The sequence below is a fragment of the Brachyistius frenatus genome, unplaced genomic scaffold (assembly GCF_029030835.1).
Source record: "Brachyistius frenatus isolate BFR_SWC_R1_liver_20210118 unplaced genomic scaffold, ASM2903083v1 Contig_250, whole genome shotgun sequence".
Lineage (NCBI taxonomy): Eukaryota > Metazoa > Chordata > Actinopteri > Embiotocidae > Brachyistius > Brachyistius frenatus.
Genome location: NW_027210849.1, coordinates 255,001 through 268,074, shown reverse-complemented (window position 1 = coordinate 268,074; position 13,074 = coordinate 255,001). Strand labels below are relative to the sequence as shown.

The window sequence follows — 13,074 nt, the reverse complement described above, 5'->3', positions numbered from 1 at the left end:
TATTACAAATATACAGAGACTATATGTTGTTGGTGTATTATTCTTTGGGGGAACTAAAACTAGTCGGGATTTGTCTGCTGTCCACCTCACAAGACTTTGGGTTCAGATTCTGTCCGTCACCATCTTTGCTAGTTTGGAGCGGTTTGGAGCAGGACGTGACCATATTTGGACGAGCTGGGGGAGGAGCCAGAGGTGGACCTGACCGATCTGATTGGAAACCTGGAAATCAGCTCTGATTTTCCTACAGGTTCCTCTTTAAAGCCTTTGGAAGATGTGAAGGGCGACGTGTTGCTTCACTTGGCTGCTTTGAAGCTGCTTGGAAGGGAAGTCGGAGGGTTTTGAAGGACAGAAATTGCTCAGGACGATGGTGGTTGGCATTTGACCGTGGAAATGGGAGGGATGGTAAACAGCTCTGACAGTTTTACAATTGACTGCTTTGGAGGTTTTGAAAGCTGAATTGGGCGACGTTGTACTCCACTTTCCTTCTTTGGAGCTTTGGGAATCGGTGAGGGGGAAGTCTGATTGTTTGGAAGTCGTGAGATTGCTCGTGATGGTGTTGGTTGGCATCTGTTCGTGGAAATGGGAAGGAGGGTATTCTTCTCTGGCGGTTTCACAAGTGGCCGATTTGGACGTTTTGAAAGCTTTGGGCGTGGAGTCTTTTTACGAAAGTCAGTGAACGTGGGGGCGGAGCTTAACAGGTGCTTTGGGCGGCGTGGGGACGGGTCTTTAGAAGGTGGAATCAGTAATGTAGAAATGGATGATTGGGAAGTGTGATCCTTTGGAGGCTCTGAAATGGGAGTCAGTAGGTGTTTGTATGTTGCAATGGGTGAATGGGAAGTCTGATTCATTGGGGGTACTGAAACTGGTAGGAATTTGTAGGTGGGAACCGGTGGGAGGGGAACCAGCTGCGATTGGATGCATTGTCCTTGTCTTGGCTCTTTTGGAACTAGAGAAATGGGGAGGGATGGAGTCATTTGGCGTTTGTTTGAGGGGGAGGAGGAGAGGGGGATCAGCTGAGGTGTCTCACCTCGCATTTTATTTGGCTTCTTTAGAGCCTCTGAAATCGGTGAGGATAGAGGATGATGGTGTCTGTTTGTGGAAACTTTGGGGTCCTTTAAAGACTTTTTAAGATAATTGTCAGGGGATGGGACCGCCACCTTTGCTGGTCCCATCAATCTCATTGCATGCTTGTTTAGTTTTGTCTCAAGGACAACGGCTGTTATACTTGGACACGTGGCGTGGTGCTTTAACAGGTTGAAACTCCTCCTTCCGAAGGAAGTTGTAAACGCTTTCTTTTGAATGTACAAACTTCACCATGTTTGAATGGCTGCTGAGGATTGGAAGGTTTCTACAGGTGTTTGTCAGGTGTTCCGGTCTGTGTTGCAGTATTTATACCAATAAACATTCCGATGACATCACAATGGCTGTAATGGCTGCTACATCACTGAATTCCATTGCGAGGCCACGCCCTTCGTTACTGTTGCTACGCCAAAAAAGGGGCGGGGCATTCTCAATGAGCCCTGCTGATGAAGTAATTTACTGCTGTAAAAGTTACAATCTGATTCTATCCATAAACCCAAATTGTGACTGAAACCTACTAAAATCACAGTCTTTGTCTGGGAAGGGTTTTTTTCTCATGAAATGCCGACTGTCACTCATCACCTCAGTGAAATGCAACAATGAAGGCTTTTACATGAAAGCCCAACATCAACTGCTGCCCTCTCGTGGTGCTTTGCAGACAAATAACACTGATTTAAATACAAACCCTCAACTCCTCCAGCTTTTTTACTTAAATACAGCATCAGATATTTTTACATTAGTCTTTGGTTGCTCTTCTCTAAGTGAACGTATCTTAGGTAGGTAGGTAGGTAGGTATATACTTTATTAATCCCCGAGGGGAAATTTTTTCGCCACAGCAGCATACATACAGGAGCAATAATAGAAACAATAGAATAAAATAATAATAGAATAGAATAATATAATAGAAAAGCAATAAAATAAAAAATATAAATATAAAATATAAAATGCACAGTACATACAGTATATATACAGTACATTAAATATCTATATATATTATATACAACAAACCAATAAACACAGTCAACATATACAGTATATATATATATATATACATATATATATATATATACATACATACAGTACAGTATATATCTATATATATTATATACATATAATATACAAGCAACCAAGAAACACAGTCAACAGTGTTATTGTACTGTGATGGATTTTGCCAGAGGTGAGTTATTGTAAAGTCTTATGGCAGTGGGCAGGAATGATCTCCTGTATCTGGAATGATCTCCTGTATCAGGAATGATCTCCTGTATCAGGAATGATCTCCTGTATCTGGAATGATCTCCTGTATCAGGAATTATCTCCTGTATCAGGAATGATCTCCTGTAACAGGAATGATCTCCTGTAACAGGAATGATCTCCTGTAACAGGAATGATCTCCTGTATCTGGAATGATCTCCTGTAACAGGAATGATCTCCTGTATCTGGAATGATCTCCTGTATCTGGAATGATCTCCTGTATCTGGAATGATCTCCTGTATCTGGAATGATCTCCTGTATCAGGAATGATCTCCTGTATCTGGAATGATCTCCTGTATCAGGAATGATCTCCTGTATCTGGAATGATCTCCTGTATCTGTCCTTGTGACAGCAGAGCTGGAGGAATCTGTTAGAGAAAGTGCTCCGCTGTCCCTGCAGCAGGTGGTTGAGAGGGTGGACAGGATTATCCAAGATGGACAATAGTTTGTTCAGCATCCTCCTCTCCACCACCTTTTCCAGGCTGTCCAGTTTGTAGCCGATGATGGAGCCGGCCTTCTTAACCAGCTTGTTAAGTCTGTTGGTGTCACCGGCTCCAATGCTGCTCCCCCAGCAGACCACAGTGAAGTACAGTTCACTGGCCACAACAGACTGGTAGAACATCTCCAACATCTCGCTGCACACATTGAAGGATCGAAGTTTCCTCAAGAAAAAGAGTCGACTCATCACCTTCTTGTAGACAGCATTGATGTTGGTCTTCCAGTTCAGTCTGTTGTCATGGAGACACCAGGTACTTGTACTCCTCAACCATGTCCACCTCCTCTCCCAGAACTCTCAGCGGTTGTGGAGCCGTCGTCTTCCTCCTGAAGTCGACCACCATCTCTCTGGTCTTGGCCACGTTCAGGAGCAGGTGATTCCTTCCCGCCCACTCCACAAAGTCCTCCACTACTGCCCTGTACTCCTCCTCCCGTCCATCCCTTATACACCGACCACTGACTCCTCCTCCCGTCCATCCCTTATACACCGACCACTGACTCCTCCTCCCGTCCATCCCTTATACATCCGACCACTGCAGAGTCATCAGAGAACTTCTGCAGATGGCAGGACTCTGAGTTGTTCTGGAAGTCAGTTGTGTAGAAGGTGAACAGGAAGGAGACAGAACAGTTCCCTGAGGAGCTCCAGTACCACTGACCACCGTATCAGACAGCACACTGCCCAGACGGACAAACTTATCATTATTGTAACATTATTTTATTCAAACACTTTTTGGACCAGACTGTCATCCAACACAAATGTAGACTCAAATATTTACATTGTTTATTTACATTTAAATTATTTGGGATGTAAATGAAACTTTTATTTGAGTAAAACTCAACAAGACCGAACTGCTCTTCCTTCCAGGGAAAGACTCTCCCACCCTCGACCTGACTACAACCTTCAACAACTCTGTTATCCCGACCCTGACTGATAAGAACCTCGCAGACACTCGACTTTAACCTCCTAGATTCACTCACACTACTCCGCTCCTCCTCCTCTTCCTCCTCCTCCTTCTTCTCCTCTTCCTCCTTTACCTTGAACAGTAGAACTTTAGTATCTTAAAATGGAACTTACTAATAGAACTTTGTAGTTTGGCTTTCTTGAAGAAATTGTATTTTCTTGATTCTTGTTGTTCTGGTTTTGAACCCTCATGGTTGAAATGAACTTATTGTAAGTCGCTTTGGAGAAAAGAGTCAGATAAATGAAATGTAATGGGAAAAAATTCAGATGTTCACTGAAATGAATGCCATATTACATAGTTTTTTTCTAAAAATGGACTTTGAACCTAACAAAGCCAAAGTTTGGTCCTTCAGGTTAAATCGTCGGATTTCAGCTTTGCGATTAAAAAGACACTTTATTTTATGTACAGCTGATCTTCTTCAGTGACACAGTGAGTCTGACATCATTCAGTAATTCATAATTAACAATTCAGCTCAACACTTACATCATATAATATAATATAATATCTCAGGAGCCACTTTGAGGGACCTTCTTCAAACTTGTCCCAAATGTTCAGTTGGATTTAAGAAAGAGTTTGGTAATCAAAGTTCAAAGGTCAGTATGACCTCACATCTGTCCTTATTCACCCATTCCATTCATGAACACAAAATATTTAACTCATTAAATGAATAGAATCATTACAGAAGGGTGGATCATGAAATAAAAACAAATCCAAATGCTGGAGCAGTTTCTTCATGACAGAATTAAGAGTTGAAAAACAGATAATAAAATTAAAATGTTCATAATTGCACAAATTTACTGAATGGTTCTCCTTCCACGATGTAACTGATCAATGGTGACTTGAAGTGAATCTGAATATCTGTTTGGAGGTGGAATAAAATATGATGATGATGAACATGTGAGACTTGTCTTCAACACACACACACACACACACACACACACACACACACACACACACACACACACACACACACACACACACTGTGTTTCATCGTACCATGTGTTCAGCCTCAGACTCAGGAACGACATTTAATCACCGTTTTATAATCACAACTCTTCCAGGAAGAAAATGTCAAGCAGATTTTTGTGTCTCCATTTACACCACTCATTAAAAGAGTGATGACTTCCACACACACACACACACACACACACACACACACACACACACACACACACACACACACACACACACACACACACACACACACACACACACACACCAGGTACACCAGGTACACCAGTTAACAGACCACAGATCTGGTGAATATGGAAGCGATTAGCTGGAGGCCACAGGGAGCGAGGTCCTCTGAACACACACACAGACACACACACACACACACACACACACACACACACACACACACACACACACACACACACACACACACACACACACACACGGGCAAGTATTGACGTGTCCTCCAAACACAGCCATACACTCACCTTTTCAAGATCTTCGTTTGCTTCATGAAATCAGCCACAGGAAACAGGAAGTCATTCTTCTTCTTCAACAGTCAGCTTGTGTACATTCATGTGCCTATAAGTCGGCTTGATTTCAGAAATCACAGCGTTGTGGCTGCTAGTTTGAATTTGTGTGTCCCACCAACCTGAAGGTGTTTCCATCAGGTAGAACAGCTCAGAAACAGCTCCGATCACTGAGACGACTCCGATCTGCAGAGAAGTGTTTGTGTGTAAACGTGAGTTTAACGTGAGAAGTGTTGGTGATGAACATGAAGGAGAGCTGCTTCAGTAATCAGAGCACACGCACTCCGAAACACGTGTTCTCACTCAGAAGAGGAAGTGAGGAGGAACTTTCATTTGAAACAGAAACCGTCTGAACATCTGGAAACTCTTCCACCTCTTGAACCCCCCTCCCCCCTCCAGTCCACCCATCCCCTTACCCCCCCCCCCCGTCCTCCCTCCTTCTCCTCTTCTGTCTGCAGGACACTGAAATGTTTGCGTGCAAATGAAGAGATGCACAGCAGGCGAGAAGCTCCTGACCTCCACACCAAGTGGCAGGTAGTGGTACTGCAGCCCTGTGCAAACATCCTTTCATGTTGTTTCAGAGGAAGACACACCGGGCCGAGTTTTAATGAGCTCGGTGCAGGTCAGTTCCTGATCCACTTCACTAAGGTGCAGGTTTAAAGGGATGTTTTGGACATGAAATAAACCAGTGAGAGTGTTATCTCCCTTTGACAGCCCGGTGTGAACCCGACCCACTGTCACTGCATGAATATGGGTCTGTCCACCCTCTATATCTTGGTTGTTTGCAGTCGTTCCATCCTACTCGGCATTGACCTCAAGTTCATTTGAACTAATCAGACACTCTTTTTCTCTTCCACCGCTGCGACGACCTACCGGGTCCACCGAACAGTTGTTTCCCGACTACAGCTTATTTTTAAAGTTGTTTTTAATGAGCGCCAGCAGCAGTTCATCCGGAGTTGTGCTCTTCACGGTCACCAGCCGACCAATCATAGTGATAGAGGGGCGGGACATCCGCAGTGACCCACCGACACTGGTCTCTGATTGGTTCGCCCTTCAGAGCGGCTGAGCGAACACTAATAGAGTTGAGTTCCAGACCTTATTCTCAGAGAAGAAACCTGAAGCTGTGAGTGACAGTTGGAGCCGACGGCCGACACGCTGGATCGTTGTTACGACGGAAGAAAAAAAACTCTTCTTCTGCTCTGTCCACATTCATCTACATCAGCCACTGCTTTGCTTAATATCAGCTGCTTATTATATCATGTTTGAACATTGTGTGAAATGTTTCTGTTGAGGTTGTGAGGTGGAACCCAGCTCACCTGCAGGTTCCACGTCAGACCCTATTTGTCTCGGCATCACTGACCAAGAAGTGCTTTCATAAAAAACATGCTCAGCACTATCATTCAATGTACCTACATTCGTAAAGATATTTAATATCATGGCCTGTTTTCTTCGTTTTATATTATATTATATTATATTTTTATTTTGGTAATTGTGAGGCTTTATAATGTGCATTGATTGGTTGGTTTTTCAAACTCTGACTATAACTCAGTTGAAACCACTTCCTGTCTGAGTTGTTTGTCCTGTGCAGCAGTTTAAACGTGTGACTGATTATTGTTATTATTAATATAATCAGTATTCAGTTCTTCTCTGTACCGGACTGACCCGTTCAGGTCCGGCCCTACTGTCTGGATCAGACCACGCCCTCCCCCGTGACGTCACCAGGGCTTCCCAGCCAGAGGAGCTGCTGACCGAGTCGGAGCCTTCAGAGGAGGAGGACCTCCGGATGTGTGGACGTGGTCTCCGATAGACTCTCGCGAACTTCTCTGAACTTTAGTTTCCTCTCTTTAACTAACCTGGACGTGTTATGACCGCAGACCACCTGGACCGGACCGGACCGGACACCGAGGACGACCAGAGCCGCTCTGCACGCTGACCGGACGCTCCGTCGACACGCACATGTGTGCCGCTTCTACCCGCCTGTCGGTTCGGACCGTCCTCTCCCAGCCTGGAGGGTTCTGGATCATCTGGAGGTTCCGGGAGGAGATCAGAGAGGAATCATGGGAAACCGGCAGCGGAGGGAAGCGTCGCATCTGTGGCTGCTGATCCTGTCCGCGGTGTCGGTGTCGGTCGGTGGATTCCCCTCGAACCCAAAGAGGGACATCAGCAGAGACACTAACAGCTCCGTCACACAGGTGAGTGCGATTCAACTACATTACCTGCAGACCTGAAGCAGTTTATTATAGTTCAGACCTGGAACAGTTTATCACAGGTCTGTCCTGTACTCTGAAGAGATTAGAAAAGTAACTGAGATGTATTACTATGGTTGGTTGGATGATGGTTGGTTGGATGGATGGATGGTTGTTTGGTTGGTTGGTTGGATGATGGTTGGTTGGTTGGAGGTTGGATGATGGTTGGTTGTTTGGTTGGTTGGTTGGTTGGTTGGTTGGATGATGGTTGGTTGGTTGGAGGTTAGATGATGGTTGGTTGGATGATGGATGGATGGATGATGGTTGGTTGGATGATGATGGTTGGTTGGTTGGAGGTTGGATGATGGTTGGTTGGTTGGATGATGGATGGATGATGGTTGGTTGGATGATGATGGTTGGATGGATGGTTGTTGGAGGTTAGATGATGGTTGGTTGGATGATGGTTGGTTGGATGATGGTGGTTGGATGATAATGGTTGGTTGGTTGGTTGGTTGGTTGGATGATGGTTGGTTGGTTGGATGATGATGGTTGGATGGATGGATGATGATGTTGGTTGGATGGTTGGTTGGATGATGGTTGGATGGATGGATTGGTTGGTTGGTTGGAGGGTTGGTTGGTTGGAGATGATGGTTGGTTGGGTTGGTTGGTTGGTTGGTTGGATGATGGTTGGTTGGTTGGAGGTTAGATGATGGTTGGTTGGTTGGTTGGTTGGTTGGATGATGATGGTTGGTTGGTTGGATGATGGATGGATGATGGTTGGTTGGATGATGATGGTTGGATGGATGGTTGTTGGAGGTTAGATGATGGTTGGTTGGATGATGGTTGGTTGGATGATGGTGGTTGGATGATAATGGTTGGTTGGTTGGAGGTTGGATGATGGTTGGTTGGATGATGGATGGATGGATGATGGTTGGTTGGATGATGATGGTTGGATGGATGGTTGGTTGGTTGGTTGGAGGTTAGATGATGGTTGGTTGGATGATGGTTGGTTGGATGATGGTGGTTGGATGGATGGATGGTTGGTTGGATGATGATGGTTGGTTGGAGGTTAGATGATGGTTGGTTGGATGATGATGGTTGGTTGGAGGTTAGATGATGGTTGGTTGGATGATGGATGGATGGTCTTCATTTCTGTGCACTGAATAAGATCTGATCTGAGAGCAGGTGTCTTCTGTTTATCTGTCTGTCCTTCATGTGTCGTCCTCTCTGTGGTAATTAAATCCTCTTAATGCCTCCACATCAGATGATTAACGTCTTCATTCTGCAGTAGACATTTGATGTCATGTACATTGTGCTGAATGTTGAGTCTTCCTTTCGGTAATTGTTTTATCATTGTAAAACGGTCTTCAGTGTAAACAGGATGGTTCAGTTGGTTGTTTGTTCATTATTGTGGAGGACGGACTTCATTCTTCGCACCGAATGTGGAGCTAAAAGAGTTTTTCTTGATTCCATCAGTGAGTTTCTGAAAGTTTTGATCACTTCCTGTCTTCATATTGTTCAGTCTGCTTCTACAACTCTGTCCCTGAATGCCTCACCGCATCCTCAACGGATTCAGTCGGGTTACACGGCGGGAGCACCGCAGAGGAAAGGCCAACGTTGAGTCCCTGTTCAGTCCAGACGCTGTTCAGAGAGGACGTTACTGTCAGAATAAGAGGTTTTTTTTAACGTTATGAAGTCACCAAGGTCTGAAAGTTATTTATTGAAGTTTGGTGTGAATGGAACCGACTGAATGTCCTTTAAATGTCCCGGCTTCGTCTCTCTGAGTCGTCCCTCTCTGGAGCGCTGCACTATCTGAATGTGTAAAGTTTCATGTTCACAGGATCAGAAACATGAGCCACAGCTGGTGTTCCTGCTCCGAGTCTATTTTTTATTTTAATAAGTTGTCTGCTGAGTATTTTGGTTTCTGCATGCAGACTGCTCTAAGAGTACCTGAACGTTGCACTGAGAGTACCTGAACGTTGCTCTGAGAGTACCTGAACGTTGCACTGAGAGTACCTGAACGTTGCACTGAGAGTACCTGAACGTTGCTCTGAGAGTACCTGAACGTTGCTCTGAGAGTACCTGAACGTTGCACTGAGTACCTGAACGTTGCTCTGAGAGTACCTGAACGTTGCACTGAGAGTACCTGAACGTTACACTGAGAGTACCTGAACGTTACTCTGAGAGTACCTGAACGTTACACTGAGAGTACCTGAACGTTGCTCTGAGAGTACCTGAACGTTGCTGAGAGTACCTGAACGTTACACTGAGAGTACCTGAACGTTGCTCTGAGAGTACCTGAACGTTGCTCTGAGAGTACCTGAACGTTGCTGAGAGTACCTGAACGTTGCTCTGAGAGTACCTGAACGTTACACTGAGAGTACCTGAACGTTGCTGAGAGTACCTGAACGTTACACTGAGAGTACCTGAACGTTGCTGAGAGTACCTGAACGTTACACTGAGAGTACCTGAACGTTGCTGAGAGTACCTGAACGTTACACTGAGAGTACCTGAACGTTGCTCTGCTAACAGGCTGCGTTCACCAAACCTTCCGTTGGACATTGTAGTAGATTTAAAAGCTGAAACACACTTCTGATTGTTTGCGTCACGGCTCTGCTGGTTGTGCTTCATCCCTGCAGCCTCAGACGGACGTAACACTGCAGTCTTCTGTACGTCTCACTTCCCTCTGGACTCGGAGCCTCGACTCGCTCCATCAACTCAACATTTTACAGACACTTTACTCATTCTGCAGCCGGACTGTGAACAGGAGAGACATTGAGCGGAAAACTTTCTCTAAAAACCTCCATGAGGGCGGAGGCGTGCCGGCTTCAACCAGTCGTCCCGGCTGCAGGCCGTCCTTCACTTCCTCCCCAGAGACACGCCGCCACATTCAGAGGAGGGCGTCGGATTCTTCAGCCGGGTCGAGGTCACAGCAGTTAGTGTTTTACTGCGAGAGGATGGATCTCAAATGTCCAGTGGCTTTAAGAGACTGAAATATTATCGTCTATGTTCCAGGGTTTTGTTTCCAATTCTCCACATTAATTCCAAAATAGTAAAAAATAGAAGTTTAGATAACAAAAAAAGATTTTTAGCATTAACATTCACACAGCTTATTTAGTGTTGAATAAATGAAGTAAATGGATAAATATCAATGGAGAGCTGTTTATTGACGACATTTTTTTTTAAGAAACTAATATTAAAAGAAAGTAAATGATGCTTTCCAAGAATCCCACTGTGACATGAGAATCAGTTAAAACAGAGGTGAACGTCAGGTGAGCTGGTCCCGGACCGACGGAGCTGTGCTTCATGATGCAGCGGATCAGCCGCAGGGACGCCTCGTCCTTCCCCGGATCCTCCGGAGGTACCGGCTGATGTTCCACTCGGACACAGAAACACTCATTCAGTCTCATCCACATGCAGTGGCAATATTCAGTGTTCTGGATGCACACATGGTGTCAATCTGTTCAAAGAGGAATTCATCTCATTTCTGGAGTTTCATTTTAAACCTTTTTATTTATACCTTTTATATAAATTCACTTCTTAAATCTGAATATTTCTGAATCCCGTCATGATTCTGATTAGAAACATAAAGTTGTTAAAAATGAAACTCAGAGCTGTAAAAACATTTTGTTCGCTGATATTTGATTCACGGATCTTTATTGTTGTCACCACAGTTCCATTTTTTACTTCTCGGTATCGTGATGCTGTCGATGGAGTCATGATTCATTTTCCAGTGTTGGTGGAAAGTTTGATGAATGAGCAGCTGTTCAACATCCAACAAGAGGAAGCTGGAATCCAGCAGACAGTCTGGAGAGCTGCTGACACATGGAACCACCTCCAATCAGGATGGAGAATCAACGGGAACATCATCTTCATCATCACCATCTTCATCATCTTCATCACCGTCATCATCTTCATCATCAGGGCCGGCCGGCACGTGATCTTTTCAAATTGAAAAGTTATCTTTTCAAAATAAAAGAGTGAATGCACGTGAACTCCAGACGGAGGGGACGTGAAGGAAGTGATGTCATGAAGTCATGTGGACAGACAGTAAAATACATAATGAACATGAAAACATAAAGAAACGCTTCCACAATAAAACATGCATGTTTTTGTAATTTAATCTCTTGTGATACAAAATGTGTGTTGTGTTTGTTATCGTTCACATAAAAGAAGCTGATTCAGCTGGTTTGGGTGGAGCTCAGCTATGTGAATAAATGTTACTGAACAGAGGAAAAAGGTTGGAGACCCTTTCCGCTTAATTGTCTTATATAATCACCGTCCTCCTCCTCTCCCAGGCGTTATGGGAGCATCGCCATGGAGACCAGCAGCAGCACCTGGAGGAGCTCCAGGAGGAGAACCTGCTGCAGACTCTGTCCTCCTGGTCACAGCAGCGTCCCCCGGCTGTCCTCCCTGCTGCTGAAGACCAGACGGACTCCGAGTCCTTCATCCTCGATCTGAGGAACTTCCCCGAGCTGGTCAACGCCGACATCGGTTCGCACAACCCCAACATCCAGGTACTTCTCCGTTGTCATGGAAACGGTTGTTCGTCTCCTCGTGGTGCATCAGATGCAGGTTTTCCAGGGAGGAACTCTCCTGCTCCTCCCAGCAGCCGGTTCGAGTCAGCGCAGCGTCTAACGTTACCGCTGACAGCGGGGGGGCTCAGACTCGTCCACAAACCTCTGACAAACAACGTGAAGATACGAAACATGAGAGCCAGATATGAAAGGTCGAAGGGTCGGTTTCACCGGCAGAACAAACTAATGACAAACATGGTTTAAACATGTATGTGGGGAGGCTCTCTGAAGCCTGGAGTGGGGGGGGGGGGTGGGGGGGCATTCATGCGTTTGTGTTGAGACGAGGATGTTCTGTGATTCCAGATGTTCGATGTTTGATAATCGATTAATTATCATCCGTCTGGCTAACGAGACGTCAGAGATTTGATGAATCCTGGTGATGATGATGATGAAGAAGATGACTCCAGATAGAACAGTGAATCCCGGTGTGTGTGTGTGTGTGCGTGACTCCAGACAGAACAGTGTGTTGTTGGTCGTCTAGGTAACCATCGAGGTGGTGGACGACTCCCCGACGGAGGTGGAGATGGACCTGGCCGCGGAGGGCCAGCGCAGCGACTGGTCCCTCTCCTCCTCCCAGTGGCTCGACAGACACAAGAAGCTGTTCTGGCCGCTGTTCTGGGAGTACCCGGAGCAGGCGGAGAACGGGCTGGACGGAGCCGGTTCAGAGAACCCGCCTGAGGACAACTACGACCCGGAGGACCCGGTCCTGAGCGGGGTGGGCGGAGACTGGGGGCGGCGCTGGAACAACGAATGGGACACCAACGATAACTTCGGTAAGAACTCAAAACCATAAAATGTTTGAGGTCCGGACGTCATCTGATGAATCGGTTCATGGTTAGAAAACGTTGAGACTTCCTGTCCGGGAACATCTCTGGTTTCTCTTCGGACCTGAAACTTAAGCAGAGAGTGAAACCAGCTGTGAGCGGGGTGTTGTCATGTTGGAGAACCCTGTTGCCATGGTGACACAGTTCAGAAATGTTTTCATTCTCAGAAGATCCCGGTTTGATATAAACTCTGATGTTTCGTCCTCGGAGGAATCC

General features: G+C 45.6%; 1 protein-coding gene across 1 annotated transcript in view; it reads left to right on the top strand.

The window, feature by feature from the left end:
- Positions 1-7,034: 7,034 nt before the first annotated feature.
- The window catches only part of ism2a (isthmin 2a), a 10,862-nt gene continuing 4,822 nt past the window's right edge, over positions 7,035-13,074 (top strand). The window contains exons 1-3 of the mRNA XM_069720779.1: positions 7,035-7,463; positions 11,756-11,974; positions 12,516-12,807. Coding sequence (XP_069576880.1) covers positions 7,329-7,463; positions 11,756-11,974; positions 12,516-12,807 — 646 coding nt within the window. The 5' untranslated portion in view covers positions 7,035-7,328. The remainder of the gene's footprint in view (positions 7,464-11,755; positions 11,975-12,515; positions 12,808-13,074) is intronic.